The sequence below is a fragment of the Gekko japonicus genome, unplaced genomic scaffold (genome assembly GCF_001447785.1).
Source record: "Gekko japonicus isolate JY-2015 unplaced genomic scaffold, Gekko_japonicus_V1.1 scaffold2303, whole genome shotgun sequence".
Lineage (NCBI taxonomy): Eukaryota > Metazoa > Chordata > Lepidosauria > Squamata > Gekkonidae > Gekko > Gekko japonicus.
The window spans coordinates 222,430-245,610 of NW_015161473.1; the positions used below are offsets into that span (position 1 = coordinate 222,430).

At 42.1% G+C, this 23,181-nt stretch overlaps 1 protein-coding gene across 1 annotated transcript in view; it reads left to right on the forward strand.

Annotated features, from left to right (window-relative positions):
* LOC107125689 (potassium channel subfamily T member 2) overlaps positions 1–23,181 on the forward strand; it is a gene marked incomplete at its 3' end in the record, with an annotated part of 217,220 nt that overhangs the window by 152,814 nt on the left and 41,225 nt on the right. Inside the window, exon 8 of the mRNA XM_015429142.1 lies at positions 5,294–5,388. Coding sequence (XP_015284628.1) covers positions 5,294–5,388 — 95 coding nt within the window. The remainder of the gene's footprint in view (positions 1–5,293; positions 5,389–23,181) is intronic.

The window sequence follows — 23,181 nt, forward strand, 5'->3', positions numbered from 1 at the left end:
TAGGGCGGTATATCAAGTCGAAGGATAAAATTAAAAAAAAATATATATTCACATGCCTTCTCCTGTGATGTCTTTTGATAACATGCTGTGTCTTATTTCCTGTTGCAAGCCAAATGGTGAGGCCACATGGCCTCAATAGCCATGCCATAAACCCACATTCTTTCACACTTTCATGCCAAAAGCCAGACCTCATGGCTACACTTTCTGGCCCACATGCGACAAGTTGCGTACACAATGAAGTAGCTGGAGTTTGGGTCAGCTGACTGCAGGCAGGGTCTCCAAACTTCCAGCCAATCCCACAAATCTGATGTTAGCAACCATGGCAACCAACAATTGGGCACACCCATGCCCACTTGCAATTGGCTGATGACCACATCTAATTTGTGACTGGAATTGGGATATAATTGTTTGATCCCTATGGGAGTGAGCTCTCTTGCTCTCGCTCTTGCTCTCTCCCCTGTCATTGTCTGTTTTATTGCACCTGAAATGCTGTCTCTTGGAAAACAAAGACCTGCTTTGTGACTTGGAGCACATGGGTGTGCAAAAATGGGATTTCCCTTCAAAATCCCTTGGACTATTCTGGACTGTGGATGTTCCTGATGTGGTAACTATGTATCTTCAATGTGTAGTTAAGGCAAATTGCCCTAGCCTTTGTTATTTTGTAATCTCCTAGTCTGTTTGCTGTGCTCTGTACTGAATAAAGATCCTTCTTATTGCTAATTTGTCTTTGATGTTGTAACTTGGATTCCAAGTCTAAGTCTTGTGCCTAACCTTGACCACATACACTACCATTGGAGAGTAAAAGTGTGCATCTCTAGATTGAGTTGCTAGTGTGTTCTGTCCCAGATGCCAACTAAGGGTTTGGAATCTCTCCCTTAGGAAAAGCAGGGACTATTGAAAAGAGATTCTTGTGGCATATTGTTCTGAAAACCAGAGAGGATATAGCCCATCTCGTGGTTTGTTGTTTAATGTACTGAAAAGTACAGGATTCCCTCTCATCCCTGGACTGGCCTGGGTGGGCTAATCCTGTACAAACATCTATATGCACCCCCTTGCCCAGATTGCCTGGAGCTATGGACTGGGATGTTACCCAGCTCTATCTGATGTTAGTCTGGCTCCAGACCGGAAGATCTGGACTACGTGTTACAAGCTGTGGCTGGTTGGCTTAGGCTGAGCCGATTGAAATTGAATCCAACAAAAACGGAGGCCCTGTGCCTGAGCCAGGATGGTCCGGGGTAGGGATCCCACCCACTCCCGGCCTTTGATGGGACACCATTGGTGCCAGTGCCGGAGGTTAGGAGTTTGGGAGTGCTCTTGGATGCCTCCTTAAGAATGGAGGCCTAGGTAGCACCCACAGCCAAGTCAGTCTTTTATCACTGCCGGCAAATTAGGCAGTTGGTTCCCTTCCTCAACTGCAACAACTTGGCAACAGTGAACCATGCGATGGTCACCTCAAGATTAGACTACTGTAATGCTCTCTACATGGGACTGGCCTTTGTCGCAAATCCGGAAGCTGCAGCTAGTGCAAAATGCTGCGGCTAGGCTTCTGATGGGCCTCTCCATGTAGGAGCACATCCAGCTGTCCTGAAGGCATTGCATTGGCTGCCAATAGCATACCAAATTTGCTTTAAGGTGCTGGTTCTTACCTTTAAAGCCCTTTATGGCCAGGGTTTGAAATACCTCAGGGACTGCCTTTCCCCATATATATCCCAGAGAGCACTACGGTCAGGGTCACAAAACCGACTGGCCCTCCTGGGCCCCAAGGATGTCATGCTGGCTGCAACCAGGGCCAGGGCTTTTTTGGTGGTGGCTCCATACTGGTGGAATGAGCTCCCGGAAGAGATCAGGGCCCTGCAGGACCTTTTACAGTTCTGCAGGACCTGTAAGACGGAGCTCTTCCACCAGGCCTTCAATTAGGAGCCACCACCACCATCAACAACAACTGAAATTTATAGAGCCCTGGCCCTTGGTTTGCCCTTGGTTTGCTATTGACAGCCTATGCCTGTCGATTATATCTGGGAAAGATCAGCAAGCTGAACATCTAGATAATCTATTGAATGCACTCGTATGGTAACACCATCACTATGAAATTAAAACAACACTGCTAGCACTTCACGATACTGCACTGTTTTATAACAAACTAACTTTAGATGTTTTATGGTAATTTTATAAAAGGTACTTTTATAAAAGGTGCCCTGAGCCTGCCTTGGCAGGGAGGGCGGGGTATACATTGGAAAAATAAATAAATACATAAATAAATCTCAGAAGCTAAGCATGGCCAACCCTGGCAAGTACTTGGATGGGAGACCTCAAACGAATACCAGGGCTAGGATGCGGGGGCAGGAAGTAGTAAGCCACCTCTCTGAAATGTCCAAGACCCACTAGGGGTCACCAGAAGTCAACCATGACTTCCAGGCACACACATATAAACATTTACACACACATAATAATCCCCCCGCCCCCAATGGTCTAGAAGCTCAAGAAGCTGGTTGTTTCCAGTTCCAATGCGAGGTGCAGGCTATTTACTTTAAAGCTCTTAACAGTGCTTTTTGTACGTAGGTTTTCTGCAACCTTTCCTTCTGAGCTCGATTCTGGCTGCTGTCATCTATATGCTGGGAATCTCCTGGCTGGTCTTTTATTTTTATTTTATTCAAAAGATTTAGACTTTCCCTCACCATAGAAATATGTATGAGTCGACTTATGACAATAAGAATTCTAAAAGCAAAAAGATGAAGGATTAAAAGCATTAGCAAAAATAAAGGGAAAATGCAATAAAAATTGACAGCCATGTCAGATATGAAATTTAGCTGCTCATAAAATCCTAAAAATAATAATGGCAAACATAAACTCAGGAAAAGCCAATTTAAAAAATGGGATAAAAATCAAAATAGTCTGCTGAAAACAATAAAACTGTACAGGAGTGAGGAATATAACAGGCCTAGGAAAATTAAATCTTGTCTTTACTTGGTGCCTAAGCTGCGGTGGCTCAAGTGGTTAAGACGCTGAACTGCAGGCTGTGGAAGGTCGGTAGTTCAGCAGTTCATGACCTGAGTGTGCCGCATGACGAAGTGAGCTCCCATCTCTAGTTCCAGCTCCTGCCAACCTAGCAGTTCGAAAGCAAGAAATTGCAAGTAGATAAATAGGTACCACTTTGGTGGGAAGGTAACAGTGTTCCATATGCCTTGGTGTTTTGTCATGCCGGCCACGTGACCACGGAAATGTCTTTGGACAGCGCTGGCTCTTCGGCTTTGAAACGGAGATGAGCACCGCAACCCTAGAGTCGGATTCGACTGGCTTTTGAGCAAGAGAACCTTTACCTTTACTTTAACTGCATATACGTTTTAGCACCAGGTAAGCTTCAGCAGGGGAGGGAGTTCCAGTGTTTGGGCATCACTGGTATTTGCCCACCCGGCTTGTGAACATGAGGGACACACAGAGAAGAGCCTCTGATGATCTTAATTGCTGGTTGGGCTCTTTACCCCATTCTGTTGGGATGCCCTTGAAGATGCTCCACAAGTTTCAATTGGTGCAGAACTCTCTGGCTTGCCTTCCCTTGTGATTGGATGACAAAATTCATATTGTTCTCTATTCTGCCATGTCTGTACTTTCTCCTTAATTGCTTCCAGTTCCAATGCAAGGTGCAGGGCATTAACATTAAAGCTCTAGCAGTGCCATCCTAAGCAGAGTTATACCACTCTGAGTCTATTGAAGTCAGTGAGCTTATATAAGGGTTCAACTCTGCTTAGGATAGCCTGTGTATATTAGGAGGTGCATTCCTCCCAATCTCATATTTCTTGTTTAGCATTCCCTCTATTTATCTGACATTTGATTGCTGGAACACAGGCAATGGCTTTTTTGGTGGCCCCTTAGTGATAAAATGAACACCTCTCTGCCTAAGGAGGTGTAGTTTATCCATTTCCTTGGCCAGTTCTGTTGTTAGGCTAAGGGCTTCTCTTTACTTTCAGAAGGACTTCCAGCTAATTGAACTTTCCACTGTGCTATGTTAAATTTCAGAATGTTTTGTGCTGGCTTAACTGCTGCCTCGTTTTTATTGAGTCTGGGTTCATTGTGATTTATTGTTTCCCTCTCTTATTGCAGAATCTCTTTTGATTAGTTGTTTTTATAGCTTAAAACAAAGCCGAAAAAGTTACCTTGTGAGTCATTTTGAATACCTGGCAGGAAGATGGCCAATAAGTTAATGTATAAATCAGACATGCTGCTTGCAAGTCATGCAGCTGGCCGTTGGCTCTCTCCCAGCCCAAACACAGAGGGTGCCCAGTGGCTGCCTCATCTGGCTACCACCTTCTCCCCCATTGCCAAGTGGTGCCCCTTGATTTGGGGGACTGTTCAGTGCTGGACTGGCCATTGGCTCCCTGGTAGCCCAAACATCACTGCCATTGCTTCCCTCACTCATTCTTCCAACCTCCTCCTTGCTTCACTCCGTCACCTTCCCACCTTCTAGGGAATAATTGTGGGGGTTGCTAAGCAATTCCCAAAATGGTGGTAATGACCTCATGACGTTATGTCATGAGAATGCCTGTTTTTAAGTTGCATCTGAGAAGTGCAGACATCATTTCTTCAGGTTGTGGCCTTTTAAATATCCCTTATGGGGTTGAGGGGTGTCCATGCTCCTGCCCTTACTGGCTCCCTCATCTATTGTGCCCTTTTTTGCCCAGCCTCCGAACTGAGGGAGGGAGGGGGTTTGCAGAACCTGCTTCCTGCTTCTCTCCACTAAATCTCTCCTTTTCAGCTCGTAGAACCCAGCCACTTCCTCATTGGCCTCCTCCTAAGCTCCTTATGCGGCCAGTGCAGCAAGGATGCACATGCTCAGTCAATTCACATAGTCTCACAAGAACAAGCAGTCTCATGAAACATCAGGGGACTCTTAGGCTGTACCTGCGGCTCCATTCCCCTTTGCCTTCGGTGGACTAAGCAGATGTTGGCAAAGATTGAATTGTGGCTTTGAAGAGCCCATATTGTGTTGCTGCTCTTGCAGCATTTATGCTTATTGCCACTGGCCTGGCAGCCTTCCCTGTTGCCGGCACAGTGGGTTTCAGACTGAGAATCCTTTGTCTCCTGGGTAAGTCCAGGAATGACTCTGGGAATGAGAGCTGGGCTTACTCCTGATTTTTATTTTAAGAAATTTGGGTTTTTCTGCAAGACTTGGAACTTTCCAGGGTTTGTTGATTTATTTGCCTTCTAGGGCCATGTTCAGAAGCAGATATTTGAGTAGACGAGATCTGTATACAGGATGCCTGAACACCATACGTTTTCCTTTTTCCTTTTGATCTAGAATGACCTCCATAGAGCCATCCAACGCACACAATCTGCCATGTTCAACCAAGTTCTGATTTTAATATCTACATTACTGTGTCTTATCTTTACTTGGTAAGTAGTTATACCATTCCTACTATTCCTACTATTTCCACACAGGTAGCTGTGTTAGTCTGCTGCAGCTAAAATAGCAGAGTGTGCATATGTTTAGTGTGCATACATTTCTTGAAACTTTAGTGCACGTACATTTCTTGCAACATGAACAGAAGTAATGTATCTAATGAAGTGGACTCTGGCGCATAAAAACTTACACGTAAAGCTGCCTTATACTGAATCAGACTACTGGTCCATCACAATCTGTATCATCGACTCAGACTGGCAGTGGTTCTGCAGGGTCTCAATTAGAGGTCCTTCACATTACCTGGAGATAACGGGGGTTGAATCTGGGACCTTCTGCCTACCAATCACATGCTTTACTACTGCACCACAGTCCCTCTTATGCTTATGACACAATATGTTAGCTATTAAGGTGCCACAACACCCTTTATTATATCATACTTTTGTAATTCTTGGGTTACAACAGAGGTAGTTTTAATTACATGTGATTTAGGAACATGTTTAGTGATGCAGCAGATTTGGGGTGAGGGGGCAGTTGTATGTCCATAACAGGAAAAACAAAATTCTTTTCCTGTTTATGAAAGGGTTGCACCTTAGGTACGAATGTTGCTGCACTTTAGAAAGGCAGAACTGAGTCTTCTGCAGAGAATGTCATGCCTGTGATATCCCAAGGATAGTTTGTGTAAGGAGGGAAGTTGCTGACCTGCCAGCACCTGGTAAAGCCTTTGGGAAGATATTCTTTTTACTCCCTTAGCATTGGGATGAAGTTAAACATGAAGAGTTCATGGCATGTGAACATGAATAGCTGCTGCATTGATTGGGGAGGGAAAGAAACATGATTGAAAGGAAATCTGGTCTGAAACATATTTCTCCTTACTAAACAATTTTTTTCATTGGGATGAAGTTAAACATGAAGAGTCCATGGCATGTGAACATGAATAGCAGCTGCATTGATTGGGGAGGGAAAGAAACATGATTGAAAGGAAATCTGGTCTGAAACATATTTCTCCTTACTAAACAATTTTTTAAAAAAAAGTTCACAAGCTAAAGTGGGAAACTTGGAAAGCTGAACCTGAGTCTTTGCTTTGAGTAAAAGCTATTGTAAAAAGTTGTGCCATGTCATTTGCATGCTTACTCTCAAATTTAGATTTGTTTGGAATTATATATTTCAGTTCTGGTACAAACTGGACATTTCAACGTGGCCCCATTGTGTGTGAAGCACAGCATTGGGTGTTCTTTGACGAACTTATGCTTCCTTATTTATTAATATCTGTCTCCCCTTGTAACATTGCACCGAAGAACTTCACGTAATATAAAATGTGCCTCCTCTTCTTGCTGAGGATCAGACTGGCTGCGGGCAAAGGAGGTGTTCCCTTGCTAGAGCCTGTGACTGACAAGCCAGAGAACGCTGCTAGGAAGAGAACGTTATGTTCAGATACGTCCTGCAGTTTGGTAACTGACAGGAAAGGCTGACAGAAAATGGCAAGTTGACCTACAGCAATTATGGCCGCCTTCAGCATCTGCAGATAGTGGCTTATTATGCATCGTTATATTCTGACCTTGTTCTGCCCTTTTCAGAAGGGAAAAAAGAGCTAAATAGCAACAATAATACCCACCGACACAATTGCTAGCAAAGGGAATGAAGCAATTGGTTATAGCCTGCAATCCTGATTGAAAATGTCATCCGTTGCCTTAAAACAGTGCTCTGTTGATCTGGGAATTGTTTATGTCATTGCTTCTTGGGGCTCTTGCACATTATGTTTATACAAAATATTAATATTTACTAGGAATTATTTAGTTACAGGCCTGTTTTGACATTTGCTGGTTGAACTACACAGAGCACCTGCATAAGAATTTTTGCAAAAGCCTAGCATAGCTTTTTATCATTGCAGCCCCTGAAGCACAGACGTGAAAGAAGAGAAACATGAGCTAGAAAACTATTTGGGAAAATTATTGAGAAGCTAGGGATTTGGTTAGGTAGAGATTTCGGGTGGGAGAAATACAATTTATGAGTATGAGGTAGAGATTTTGGGTGGGAGAAGTACAATTTATGAGTATGAGGCAGGGATCAATGAGTGAGACTGACTAAATGTCTCTCAAATCGCCTGAGCATCAATACCTACAAATTAATGTTAATGCATTTGCAGTTTGTTTATCTGATCCTGCAGACTGAAGATGTGATTTAAGAGTGAAAGTTGAACACACTAGTCAGATTATTGTCTTTGGCATCAGTATAGCCACACCTTGAAGCATACAGTACATTTTCAGATAATTCACTATGAACAGTAAGCTGGTTCATTCACTATATTATGGATTAGACCCCATCAATCATTTCTGTTAATAGAAGGGGACATTTTCTCAGGTTCCCCCATTTCTTTCCCTCAGAGTAGCATTTTGGGGAGATCTCTAGGCTGCAGTGTGAATGGACAGGCAAAGAAATTCAGTTCCATTCACAGACATGGTTGGTGTGATATCAAACCTGCTACATAATAGTGCCCTCTAGCACGGAGCAATCGAAAACACATATAGAAGGGAAAGTTGACCTGTTGAAGTTTCCAGTGAGCCTTGAATTATGGAAGAGTTATCACGCAGTACTGGAATCAAGAAATGCAACTCTGAAAATGCAATGAGCCAAACCAAACAAACATGTGACATCTCACTGTATGTCCTTTAAGAAGCTGGGCGGGGGGCTCCTATGGCAGCCAGGACTGTGTGTGCAACTGCAGAATATTTGGTATATATCTAAAAATGGCACCTCTTCACATACTGTTCTTGACTTTAATAGTAAATGACGCCTCCCAGTTGTATTTTGGCGAAGTTGCTGAAAAGTAAAATGAAATTGTGCTTCAATGAATGGGCAGTCAGATTTGTTTATTTATTTATTTATTTAGTTATTTATTCAATTTATTCAATTTATACCTCACCTTCCCCCGCTGAGGCAGGCTCAGATAGTCTTGTGTGGAAGTGATGGTCTGATTCTAAATTATGTCTCCAGTAACAAAAAAAAGCAGAAGAGGAGTTTTAAAAAACTCATGCTTCTCAAACAGTGTTATAAAATGTGGAGATCATTTCAGGAGCTGATGCCGCTGGCCTCAGATTAGGAAGGCTGCTGTTATGGGTAAAGCCTTTGGGAAGATATTCTTTTTACTCCCTTAGCATTGGGATGAAGTTAAACATGAAGAGTCCATGGCATGTGAACATGAATAGCAGCTGCATTGATTGGGGAGGGAAAGAAACATGATTGAAAGGAAATCTGGTCTGAAACATATTTCTCCTTACTAAACAATTTTTTTAAAAAAAGTTCACAAGCTAAAGTGGGAAACTTGGAAAGCTGAACCTGAGTCTTTGCTTTGAGTAAAAGCTATTGTAAAAAGTTGTGCCATGTCATTTGCATGCTTACTCTCAAATTTAGATTTGTTTGGAATTATATATTTCAGTTCTGGTACAAACTGGACATTTCAACGTGGCCCCATTGTGTGTGAAGCACAGCATTGGGTGTTCTTTGACGAACTTATGCTTCCTTATTTATTAATATCTGTCTCCCCTTGTAACATTGCACCGAAGAACTTCACATAATATAAAATGTGCCTCCTCTTCTTGCTGAGGATCAGACTGGCTGCGGGCAAAGGAGGTGTTCCCTTGCTAGAGCCTGTGACTGACAAGCCAGAGAACGCTGCTAGGAAGAGAACGTTATGTTCAGATACGTCCTGCAGTTTGGTAACTGACAGGAAAGGCTGACAGAAAATGGCAAGTTGACCTACAGCAATTATGGCCGCCTTCAGCATCTGCAGATAGTGGCTTATTATGCATCGTTATATTCTGACCTTGTTCTGCCCTTTTCAGAAGGGAAAAAAGAGCTAAATAGCAACAATAATACCCACCAACACAATTGCTAGCAAAGGGAATGAAGCAATTGGTTATAGCCTGCAATCCTGATTGAAAATGTCATCCGTTGCCTTAAAACAGTGCTCTGTTGATCTGGGAATTGTTTATGTCATTGCTTCTTGGGGCTCTTGCACATTATGTTTATACAAAATATTAATATTTACTAGGAATTATTTAGTTACAGGCCTGTTTTGACATTTGCTGGTTGAACTACACAGAGCACCTGCATAAGAATTTTTGCAAAAGCCTAGCATAGCTTTTTATCATTGCAGCCCCTGAAGCACTGACGTGAAAGAAGAGAAACATGAGCTAGCAAACTATTTTGGGAAATTATTGAGAAGCTAGGGATTTAGTTAGGTAGAGATTTCGGGTGGGAGAATTACAATTTATGAGTATGAGGTAGAGATTTTGGGTGGGAGAAGTACAATTTATGAGTATGAGGCAGGGATCAATGAGTGAGACTGACTAAATGTCTCTCAAATCGCCTGAGCATCAATACCTACAAATTAATGTTAATGCATTTGCAGTTTGTTTATCTGATCCTGCAGACTGAAGATGTGATTTAAGAGTGAAAGTTGAACACACTAGTCAGATTATTGTCTTTGGCATCAGTATAGCCACACCTTGAAGCATACAGTACATTTTCAGATAATTCACTATGAACAGTAAGCTGGTTCATTCACTATATTATGGATTAGACCCCATCAATCATTTCTGTTAATAGAAGGGGACATTTTCTCAGGTTCCCCCATTTCTTTCCCTCAGAGTAGCATTTTGGGGGGATCTCTAGGCTGCAGTGTGAATGGACAGGCAAAGAAATTCAGTTCCATTCACAGACTTGTCTTCCATTGGCAGAAATGGTTGGTGTGATATCAAACCTGCTACATAATAGTGCCCTCTAGCACGGAGCAATCGAAAACACATATAGAAGGGAAAGTTGACCTGTTGAAGTTTCCAGTGAGCCTTGAATTATGGAAGAGTTATCACGCAGTACTGGAATCAAGAAATGCAACTCTGAAAATGCAATGAGCCAAACCAAACAAACATGTGACATCTCACTGTATGTCCTTTAAGAAGCTGGGCGGGGGGCTCCTATGGCAGCCAGGACTGTGTGTGCAACTGCAGAATATTTGGTATATATCTAAAAATGGCACCTCTTCACATACTGTTCTTGACTTTAATAGTAAATGACGCCTCCCAGTTGTATTTTGGCGAAGTTGCTGAAAAGTAAAATGAAATTGTGCTTCAATGAATGGGCAGTCAGATTTGTTTATTTATTTATTTATTTAGTTATTTAGTTATTTATTCAATTTATACCTCACCTTCCCCCGCTGAGGCAGGCTCAGATAGTCTTGTGTGGAAGTGATGGTCTGATTCTAAATTATGTCTCCAGTAACAAAAAAAAGCAGAAGAGGAGTTTTTAAAAACTCATGCTTCTCAAACAGTGTTATGAAATGTGGAGATCATTTCAGGAGCTGATGCCGCTGGCCTCAGATTAGGAAGGCTGCTGTTATGGCTGTTATGAATGGGGATCTCTTTAATACCAAAATAATACCAGTTTACTTATTGCCGCAAACAGCCAGATACCCATCTGCATTAAAGGGGTGAAGTGACATTTTTAGGGTGATGGTGACCTGGGAAAATCCAGACAGGCAGCAAAACAGACTCAAGCTGCCACTTCTCCTCTGTTGGAAGATCATCTTAAAGGTACAAAGAGCCAAATTGCCCAAACACCAAACTGAGATGCAGGGGGCCAGAAAGTCTCTGATCAATATCTGGGAATATTATTATTATTGCATTGCTTTGTGGCAGGAACTGGAGAGTGTGTGCATGTGTAAAGTGCCATCAAGTTGCGGCCAATTTATGGCAACCCTGTAGGATTTTCAAGGCAAGAGATGTTCACCAGTGGTTTACAGTTGCCTTCCTATGCGTAGTGAACCTGAACTTCCGTGGTGGTCTCCCACCCAAATATGAGCCAGGGTTGATTCTGCTTAGCTTCTGAGACCTGATGAGTTCAGGCTAGCCTGGGCCATCCAGGTTAGGGTGAATTGGAGAACAAGCCACTCTATTTGCCATTTAGGGTTGCCAAGTCGAATCTCCTTACTGGCAGGGGAGCATCGCCGGGCTCCGGGAGCTCTCCTCTGACGTGCGCGCGGGCCTCCAAAGCGGGGGGTTACCCGCCCCCACTTGGCAGCCCTATTGCCATTGGTCCGAACCAGGATTTACTCCTTAGTTTGCAATCCAAGATATAGAGGTGCACAACAATGTGCTTCTTTTTCAGTTTAGTTTAGTTCAATCCCTGGAACCTCAGGAGAATAAAGCTCTTTTAGAAACTAAAACACTTGAGCCTTGGGGGAGAGAGAATTATTCTTTCCATAAATAACTCCAGCCAGTGTAAGGCCACAGACCACTAAGTCAAGCAAAGACACTGACATTCCCAGGAAGACAGCACTTTCTCGTGTTGTGAAGGAATGGGGAGTGGGATAGCAAGACACTGGGGAAGGGTGAGCCAGCCTTCTCTCACATACACACATGCCTAAGCTGAGATGGACCAGAGACCATCTCTTCCAGAATTATACTGCGAAAATCCCATTAACTGGAACCTTTGTAGTGGTGGTACATTACTGGGTTCTGATGCAGTTGGATAACTGGATAAAATTCTCCCTACAAATCATGTCTCCTTGGTGATTTAGCTCAGGCACCAAGCCAAGGAGGCAGGCAGAAAGGAGTAAGCTGACTGCCAGGGGCACTGTGACTGTGATAGTGGGAACTTTCTGTATGGGAAAGAAGGGAAACAGCATGTGGTATCTCTGTGGTAATGGGACAGACCCATGCTTACCTGCTCAGAAACCTGCTGTTTATGTACAGCTACATTCTGTTGCCTCTCTGAGAGCTATAAGCTATCCTAAAAAAAAAGGAATGGGGGAAATGGGATCAACTGTAAACAATTCTAGGCAGTGGAACCCAGCTATTACACTTGCACCATATTATGCAGCTGTTTCATATCAGGTACTCGGTTTTCTTTTGTGTGTCTGCACGCACATCTGCATAAATGCACATAAACAGGCTCTTTCGCTAGCTATTATCCTGCTGTGATACATGACACATCTGTGTTGTGGGTACAGCTCTACCAGATGATCATTAGTACATGGTCCTTAACCTGGAAATACACTGCTTATGGCTTTCTTGTTATTAGCATCACTGCTTATGAGCTTCTTGTTGTTTCAACCTGAAGGCCTTATTTCCATTATGCTTGTGCCTTGTACTAATGAAACTCATCCGTCTTTGTTTTCCTTTTATGTTTCTATAACTGAACTTTTTTTCAATAAAATTTACATATTTTCATTATATATATATTTATGTATTGTTACATTTATATCAGCATTAAACCTATACATATGAGATATATTGTATGTTTGTGTTTGTGTGTGCACACATTCATATTGTATAACTTGGTGCATCAAAACCATTCAACATAAATACAAATACAAATTAATCTAGAAAACCAGCAGTGTGGAGCAGAGAATCAATACCATTGACAAAAATTATAAATAATTATTAAAAGACACCAAATACTCACCTCACCTCATCTCTTATATCATCTTCACTACTCCATTACTCAGCACACTACCATCATCTTCACTACTCCATTACTCAGAAAACTACCATCAAAAAAGAAAGGAAAAATTTTCATTTCCTTGGCACAAATCAGTAGCAACTTGTAAAGGTTTTCATTTGGTTTTCATTATGGATAGCTTGAAGAAGTCTGTACAGAATTACATTTAGAAGTAGAAGAAGAAGAAGAAGAAGAAGAGATTGGATTTATACCCCGCCCTTCACTACCCAAAGGTGTCTCAGAGCGGCTTACAAACTCCTTTCCCTTCCCCTCCCTACAACAGACACCCTGTGAGGTAGGTGGGGCTGAGAGAGCTCTTGACACAAACTGCTCTTTTTCAAGAACAGCTCTTATCAGAGCTACGGCTTGCCCAAGGTCATCCAGCCTGGTGCAAGTGGAGGAGTGGGGAATCAAACCCGGTTCTCCTAGATTAGACTCCGCGCACTTAACCACTACACCAAACTGGCTTTAAAGATTATTTACACTTTCTGAAGTATAATAAGTTTACGGTGTTAAATTGGGTCTCATCCAGTAGCACCTCACCCCCACAAACAAATGACTTGCATTATCACCTTCTCAGATTGGTCCAATAGGAGTTTATTCAGCTGTATTAATTAGTTGATTTAACTCGCTGTTCTTTAAAGGTGTAATGGAAAGGGAGCCCTGACCTGGATAACCCAGGCTACCTCAGTCTTTTCAGATCTTAGAAGCTTAGCAGGGATAGCCTTAGTTGGTATTTGAATGGGAGACCACCAAGGAACCCAGGGTTGCTCTGCAGAGCCAGGCAATGGCAAACCATCTCTGAATATCTCTTGCCTTGAAAACCCCATGAGGAGTCATCATAAGTTGGTTTACCCCCTGTCTGATTATGAAAAGATGGCCTTTTTGCTCTAAGATGAGGACTCCTTCATTTCTTCAAGACTGGCTCTCTTTGCCCTGGCCGCTAGAAAAATTAGAGCAAAGAAATCAAATAGTACCATTGCAACCAAGTGAGTGATTTTAAAAGGTCTTATCGGTTTTAAAGACCAGAGGTCTACTTTTAACAGGTGTTTTATATGTTTTAATAGAGGTTGAAACATTCTATTATATGTTAATGTATAAACTTTCTGAGAGTGTTTTGATATTGTGAAGGCTTATGACCATATTACAATAAAACGATACCTACCTCATAAATTGGTTGTGACTTGATGGCACTTTCTACCACCAAGGGAAAGGGAAGGAGAATTTTTTTTGATAGATACACTGTAAGAGGAATGGAAGGTTAAATACATCGAACTGGAATTGCTAACTTCACCCACCTTCTGTAGCAACATCCAGCAGTCTCTCTGAAACCAGTAGGAAGTTGAAAAGATAGGATCAATATGATCGTAAGCTTAGCTGATCACTGGTACTAGCAGCCTCCTTGGTCTCCAGAAGTATGAGCCTCCCCATTCTTTGAGATGCTGTACAGAAACTCTGCTGAACGTTCCTTGTGGCATAGGGTAAGGCCATGTGAGGCTGAGGGCAAGTCTTTTTGAATGGTGGTACCTGTGGACCCAACTGTCTGTGGACTGTCAAAATGATACTTCAAATTGCTATTGTGGCTCTTTTCTTCCTTGTACCTTTAAAACTTGTTGACTAACAAGATTTTAGAAATTGTGCTTTGCTACAGGTACCTTGGAAAGGTGATTAATACATTTTATGAGTACAAATAAATAAGTTGGTGAGTCATGAGGAATTACTGGGTAGCTGAGATATTAACAGTTGGGAAAGGATAATGCAATCTTTTTGCAGGCTCAGGAAGGCCATTTCCCCCTACCTTCCTCTCCTTTATCTAACACTCAACCAATCTCAGCATTCCATTTCTCACTGCTCATCAGACCATTGAGGGGGCAGAGGGAAATAATTGACAAAATCAGGTTTTTCTTCATTCTTGGGGAGTCCTCTAAATGTGTAGAAACCCCTACTTTTTATTGTTTTTGTATCTAGCATGATCTACCCATGTAGCTCTCGGATATGGTATGATGAACTAGGGTACTGTCTAGTAACTAGGTATCTGGCATCTAACCAAATATCCAACCATAGCTCCTTGTATGGATCAAGAAATCCATAAGAGAGGCACATGTGAAGCTAAGGTAGTAATTTCTTCATACCCAGTGGAATCCCCAGGTTTGCAGAAGAACACAAAAAGCTGGAAAAAGTTGGGGAGCAGCTACACCATAGCAGCAGCGCACCATGCACAAATGTCTTTTTTTAAAAACCCAACCCAGAACTTTTGATAGAGTTTTTTTTTTTTGAGTTTTGTAATGGCCTCTAAAACTAGTGCAAAAGTTATAGGGAAAAAGAAAGGTCAGTACATGGCTGACCAGTGTGGAAAGATGACCAAGCATGGGGTGGCAGATATGTAACCAGAACAAATTGAAAGATGGAGGGCTGGCACACTCAGCCAAAGCAAGAAGGGAGAAAGCAAGGGTCTTCATCTAATACCAAAGTTATTTGCTACTAAAAAAATTCCCTGTTCTCCCACATTTGAATTATCACGCAGCGCCCAAAATTGAGAGTTGGGTAGAGACCTGTTAGATCAGACTGTAAATGTGCACAATGGACACAAGTGAAAGCCAGACTGCTTCTGTTTTATTTGGTTTTATTATGCTACACCAGTTTGGTGTAGTGGTTAAGTGTGCGGCCTCTAATCTGGGAGAACTGGGTTTGATTCCCCACTCCTCCACTTGCACCTGCTGGATGACCTTGGGCAAGCCGTGTTCTTGAAAAAGGGCAGTTTCTGTCAGAGCTCTCTCAGCCCCACCTACATCACAGGGTGTCTGTTATGGGGAGGGGAAGGGAAAGGAGTTTGTAAGCCGCTCTGAGACACCTTTGGGTAGTGAAGGGCGGGGTATAAATCCAATCTCTTCTCTTCTTCTATTCCTCCTGTGATTCAAACTGATAGGGCTAAAGCAGTTACCTTATGGAATATCTATTTGGCTTGATGGATGTAATCCAAATATAGAGATTTCTTGGAGCTATTCTGGGACTTCCTGAATGAATGATTGAAGTAGTTATGAGTCTTGAAGGGGGTTGTGCTCATTAGCAGCCCTTGCTGGGATAGCAGCCATATGTTTTTAGTTGACTTTTTGTATCAGAGACCCCTCCTTGAGTTCTGCCTATTTAGTGATTAAGGATACCTATAGGAGTAAATGGGAGAAAGTACTTGGTTCTCTTTCCCAGCACTATTATGATTTGGAAGAGGCCAGGGCACTAGTTAAATATTTTGCAGTACAGATTACCAGAAAATGTATGCTGTGGCATGCAGACTTTTCTTTTTCCTTAATTTTAATTCTCATTTCCCCATGATTTAACAACTTTGTACTTTTCGTATCTGAGCCTAAATATAGAAGAGCTTTTGCTTTGGCAAGTTGAACTGTTCCACCATCAGTAGTAATCAAGATAAGCTTAAGTAAATTCCTTTAAATGATTGTTTTGTCCCTGTAGTGCCAGATAATTGGAGACTGCAGCTTGTGTACTGTTATTTCATAATTATTGTAATGAAGTTAAAGAAGAAACTATTGCCCATTCATTGTCTGTCTTATCAAGTCTGCAGCAGATGATCTGGTTACCTTGTTCCTTCCTGTGGATAAATGTTTACACTACCAAAAAAATAATGGTTATTGATTAAATTAGCAAACAAGAATAGATCCTGGCTGTTGAAGGAATGTTGTTCATTTGTAGTATTTGTACATTCTTCATAACTGATATATTAAATGAATTGCATCACTGAATAAACTCATATGACTGGGTAATAAAGTGTGTTGGATTTGAAAAGTTAGAACATTTTTTTCCACAGGACAGACCACAGCATTGTCAGGAAATGTAAGGCTACTTCCTTAATTATGGAAGTGGAGAGGTCAGATGTTTCACTCTTCTCTAATTACCCAACTTTTCTTAAAAAACAAAGCGGAAACTTTTCATTTGTTGTTGTTTTTTAAAAAAATCTTGATTTGCAGCATCAGGATGCATCATTGTCCCCGAGCTGGATAGTCCAGGTTAGACTGATTTCATTAGATCTTGGTAGCTAAGCAGGGTCAGGTCTGGCTAGTATTTGGATGGGAGGTCTCCAAGGAAGTCCAGTGCCATGACAGGGAGGCCAGGCGGGCAAACCACCTCTGAATGTCTCTTGCCTTGAAAACCTGATGGGGTCGCTATAAGTTAGCTGTGACTTAACAGCAACAACAACAAATTAAAAAACAAGGCAAAATACAAGAATCGGATATATTGTCGAAGATGATCATCTTGGTTATACCTAACACATTCCAAGATTTAGGTAAGGGATATAGTTTGTACAGCTAAAGAAAAGATGGCTGGTGGCAAGGTGTGGAGGCTTGGATCTGCCAGCACAAACAGCCAGTTTATCAGTTTATCAGGGGTCTGGGCTTAGGGCAGAAAGTATGTGGGAATAATGTTGGATGTGCTTTCCTCTTCAGCACACCTCCAGCCAGTTGGCCACTGAGATCTCAAAAGGCAAGCAAGATCTCATTCAGTGGAGACATATTTTCTCTAGTTTGGTGGGTTTATATGCTGCAGATTTTATCTCTCTCTCTCTCTGTATATCTATCTAATTATATATCTGTATATATATAATTAATTCTGAACTTGGATGATTTTCCTACAAATGTGGGAAGCCAAAGTTTTTTTAGACACACACACACACACACACATATTTGGTTGTTGTTTTTTTAAACTTTGGCTTCCCACGTTTGTAGAAAAATCATCCAAGTTCAGAATTAGATGTATGATTTCATTTTTCTATACTATTTCCCACTGCCTCCCCTGGCAATGAGGAGTTAATGCGTAGAGGTGGAGGGAGCTGTACATAAATAGGATTTGAGCTTGTGACACATTTGAAAATGGTAAATGTTTGTAAAAATTAAATTTTAAAGTAGTGTATTCCATACTTACTATTAAGAGATGTCTCCATTGTAAGACGAAGGCAGGGAAAGTTGTTTTACTGTCTTAGTTACTTTGGTTGGCTTACAGCACAGACGCTGTAGATTTTATGTATGTATGTATGTATGTATGTATGTATGTATGTGTCTGTCTGTCTGTCTGTCTGTCTTTCTACCCACCTAACTACCTTTCTATCTCTTTGGGGTTTTTTAACCATTGGCTTCCCATATTTATAGAAAAATCATTGAAGTTCAGAATTAGATATGCGATTTCTTTTTTCTATACTATTTCCCACTGCCTCCCCTGGCAATGAAGAGTTAATGTGTAGAGGTGGAGGGAGCTGTACATAAATAGGATTTGAGCTTGTTGCACATTTGAAAATGGTAAATGTTTGTAAAAAATTAAATTTTAAAGTAGTGTATTCCATACTTACTGTTAACAGAAGTCTCCGTTGTAAGATGAAGGAGGGGAAAGTTGCTTTACTGCCTTAATTATTTCTGTAGCTCCCCTAATGAAGGTGATGATATGCTTTATAAAACTAATCAGCCATGAAGATAATGTTATAATCCACACAAATGAAAGGAAATGTAAACAAGAATACAGAATATTTGTTAGTGGGGATTTCCTTATGAGCGAAGACAGGAAATGAATAGGTTGTATAAGGGATTTATCAGGCAGCAACCATGCCACAATGGTAGTGATTGCTTAAACTCTCCAAACCTTAGATATTGGAATGGGTGTATAGATATTTAGTGCGTGATAAAGTACCACTGGGGTTTGGTTGCATGTTGAAGGCAAACATTAGTATTTGTACTCTGGTACATAATATGTACATGAAGAAAACAGAGAGTTGTACCCTACCAGATTATTTGGTCTTTCTTCAGTGGCAGGAGCATTTGTCTGGATAAAGAGCCTCTTCAGTTGGAGGAAAGCTCTGAGGGGGGATGGGCTCTGTACTTAGCTGAGCAAAGTGGTAGGATACAGTCCAAAATTAATTGTATTGTGTTGCATCCGACCAGATATTTTGCTCAGTCTTATGCAATTCCTCTTCTTACGGTATCCCCTGTCCTACATGACTTTTGGTTTTGTAGGTCCAGTTCCTGAACCTAAACAGCATGATAAAAAGTAGAGACATCACCCTGCCAACAAAAGTCCGCATGGTCAAAGCAATGGTATTCCCAGTAGTCATGTATGGCTGCGAGAGCTGGACTATAAGGAAGGCCGAGCGCCGAAGAATAGATTCTTTTGAACTATGGTGCTGGAGGAGACTCTTGAGAGTCCCTTGGACTGCAAGAAGAACAAATCAGTCAATCCTCAAAGAAATCAACCCTGACTGTTCCCTGGAAGGCCAGATAATGAAACTGAAGCTCAAATACTTTGGCCACCAAATGAGAAGGGAGCACTCACTGGAGAAGACCCTGATGCTTGGAAAGATTGAAGGTCAAAGAAGACGGGGACGGCAAAGGATGAGATGGTTAGACAGTGTCATCGATGCAACGAACATGAAGTTGAGCCAACTTCAGAGGACGGCAGAAGACCGGAAGGCCTGGAGAGAGCTCGTCCATGGGGTCGCGAAGAGTCGGACTCGACTGTGCGACTGAACAACAACAACAAACCCAAGGTCACCCAGCTGGCATCATGTGGAAGAGTGGGGAATCAAACCTGGTTCCCCAGATTAGAGATCACTACTCTTAACAACTACACCAAACTGTCTCACAAAGATCCATCCTAAAGCTATGCCTCTTTAGCGCTAGGAGATGCCTAAGGGAACATATGAAAGAGAGTTATGATCCCCCAAATTGGCAGTGCTGAATTCTGTGTCCCAGCATTACTGCTGTACAATTTGGATAATCAGTCATATAGATTATTTTAACATGTATGGTGTGAAACATAGACCTTATTCTCTTTAACCTTAGGCCTAGCTTTTACAGTACTTAAGAAATGTGCAATACTGTTTAAAAACCTTAAGTGTACCAAAGTAGAAAGGAGCTTTACATTAGCACATTGCCATCAGCAGTGCTTGTTACAAGCAAATCCCATTGAATGATCAGTTGCTTCCTTGTGGTGCAGGGGTGACAGAGTCTGTATCCCATGTGTGGCTGTTCTGTAGTTAATATAAAAGAATTGGCGATTAAATAATTATTCTGCTGTTGGCTATGGTTTCGGGCCATTCAGCAGCAGAGCTAGTTACCCATCTCCTTGTTGGGGAGAATGTACACATTACAAATGCTGGGGCCTGGATTTATTGCGGATCCTGTTTGCAGCCCCGCAGGGACGATGGAGGGCAATGGTGGCTGCGGCAGCTCTCACCAGTAGGGCGGGGGCAGGGAGGGGGCCTGGCCCAGAGGCCAGAAAGGGGTGGGGGTTGCCAGCCAGATCTTTAGTTTAGTGACCTTGGGGATAGTTATGCCTCACCAACAATTTCCCCCTTTATTCCTTTATTCCCACCCTCCCCTTCTTTCTTGTTTCTTCTGTCAGTGGGAGATCACATGTGGGGTCTGTGCTTCTGTTCATTTTCATACCTGTCACAACATGGGCAGTATCAGCATGGGGCCAGATCCATTCTCAGGAAAGCCAGCCTGTGTGCCCATTTTCCTGAGTGTGGGGATCCCCTTAAGGGATCTTGGGCTGAGGGATTCAAGGATCATGCCCTAGTTGGCAGCTGCCAGAGGCTACCCTCATGCTCAGGGGACAGGGGCAACCACTTAGTGGTGGTTGTCCTTGTGCGGTCCAGCAATCTGTCATCCCATGGTTCTCACAGCCACAGCTGGCGGGCTGGGGTGGGCAGAAGATCATTGACTCGCCAGTGGGGCAGTTGATGTCCAGGATCCGGTTCCCCATTCTGTTCCAAGGCTTCATTCATTCATTCATTTATTTATTTATTTATTATTGTATTTCTACCCTGCCCTCCCCACAAACAGGCTCAGGGCGGCTTACAAAGGGCACCATTTGCCTACACATAAAAACAATAAAAACAAACAAAATAAAGTGCTTCTTGCAGCTGTGACCAATAAAAGTTGTGGCTGAGTTATTCCAAGCCAGGTTGTATGTGTATTATTCAAACCTATGTCATAAACTGGGTTAATGGGGCACAGGGAATAAAGGACCACCCCCTTTTGCCCTTTGGCGACCTCCTCCACACCCTCTCCTTGGCCCTGGGTACGCAAAGAGTGGTTATCTTTTTCTGTAATGCAGCCATTGAGCTTAGGTCCTGGATGTTGGAAGAACTGTGTTAATCAGATATGTACAAATGTTATATGTTTTAATGACTGTATTGCATTATTGAATGAGGTTAGTTCACCATATAATGATGCTTTACATTTTAAATGTTTTGGCAGAAAGGAGTGGGTATGGGATAGGAGTGTCTTTCAAAAGTCGCAGCTGTCTCTTGAAATGGAAATGATTTATCTATAAGTTTAAGAGTTGGCGAACATGTTATTATGGAATAATTTCTCTTTTATCCTGTTGAGCCCTTCTGTCTTGCCACTACAGATTAAAAGTGTCCAGAAATAAGATAGACTGAAATTGCAAAATGTTCTTTTAGCCAGATATTGAGTGGAAGATGTTCTGATAAAAAGACAAGGCAATGCATTCTACGGAGCACTCGTGCCCTCCCATTTGAAGAAAATTGTGAAGATAAGAAACGTCTGACAACAGCCATTGTGATTCTTTGATATCTTTAAGGCCGTGGGACCCATTTCAGGGTGGATCATCTGGGCTCAGAGTTGTATTGCTTTTAGTTTGCTTGCCCGAAAATGGCAGAGACTGATTTGCTGAGAAACAGATAGGGAATTGCATCATATAAATGGAAAGGGAATAGGGAGGATGTGAGCATTCCTGATGTTCAAGCTGTTATTTTGAAGATGGCAAATTGTATGTCTGAAATGACCCCTTCACTTAATACCCATTAGGACTCATAATGGCAAGAGGCTCTCCCTCAGCTATTCAATAGGGCACGTGCTATAAAACTGCCAATCAGAATATGAAAGACATAATAGTTTTGAGAAGACTGAAGAGAATGGCAAAGAGCCAGTTCAGGCTCACCCATCTGGTGAGATCAAGTGGGCATGGGTCTGAAGATTGCACACATTTTTCATTGCTCGGAGATGGCTGTGTAAGGTAAACATCTGAGCACAGGATGTAGATGGGAGATTTGCCCGTTTCCTTAGTCCTCTTGAAATGGAAAAAAATCAGATGAAAAGTGGTTCAGATCCAGTGATGCACAGGCGGAATAATAAATGGCCTTAGCACAGTTCCGTTTCTGCAAGATGTTGTGCAACACCTAATGCTTTCCTCCCTATATATTATGGTAGCCTGAAATTGGTTACACAAGGTCTCTCACAAGCAGAAATTCAAGTGAACATACAGTGTTTGACTTAGTGGAGGCAGCTACCGTGGTCTTTTCCTTGCATTTTCACAAGTGCGAAAGCTCTCGTGCAAGCAGAAATTTTGCACAGGATCCAACTTGATGAATGTAGGCAAGGCCTATACTACGACTTTTGAATGTATGTGGATGTATGAGAATTTATTTATTTAATTAATTAATTTATACCCCACCCTCCCCACTGGAGCAGGCTCAGGGTGGCTTGCAGGCCCACTGACATTATAAAACATTAAGACAGTAAAACAAATTAATATCATATGAAATGTGTTCCTGAGGCTTCACACACCCACAGTGTTTCTTGTAAGTCACTTTGAGATTCCTTAGGGTAGAGAAAAGCAGGGTATGAAAACCTACTCTTCTTTTCCTGAGGGTTCACGTACCTACTGTCAGCATGTTGTTACTAGAACAATTATCTGCTCCTTATCCACACAGGAGAGTGCTAACAACCAATAAGATAGCGCTGAAAATAGCTAAAATACCAGTGAATTTTGCTAAATGGGAGAGTTAGACTGCCATCAAAAGGTCTCTAGGTGCTTTACTTAGATTTGATGATGGCAGCACTGATCTATTCAGATGGAATGCCCTCCAGCCTCTATGAAGGAAAAGAGATTACTTTCAACATTCGATAAGCCTGCTATTCCCTACATTCTTCTTAGAATGAGGACATTTCTGGTTTCTTTCCAAATTCTACCAACTAGAGTATTTGTCGATTTGGGCTTAAGACCATCTGCTAATGGACAAAAGAATTACTCTCCAACATGAGGATAGAGTGGCTGCAAATACAGGGGTTGATATGGAGATATCACATCCTCCAAAGGATTTATCCGTACCTCAACATCCAGGAGAATTGGTACAAGTTCAGATCTTGCCACTGGAACCCTTGAGGACAACTGGACTGAGTCAAACTGAATTTGAAGGTCTCTTTGTAGCTAACCTGCCATTGATTTCAAAAGCTTCAAGAATTGAGATGGTTGACAAGCTCTTA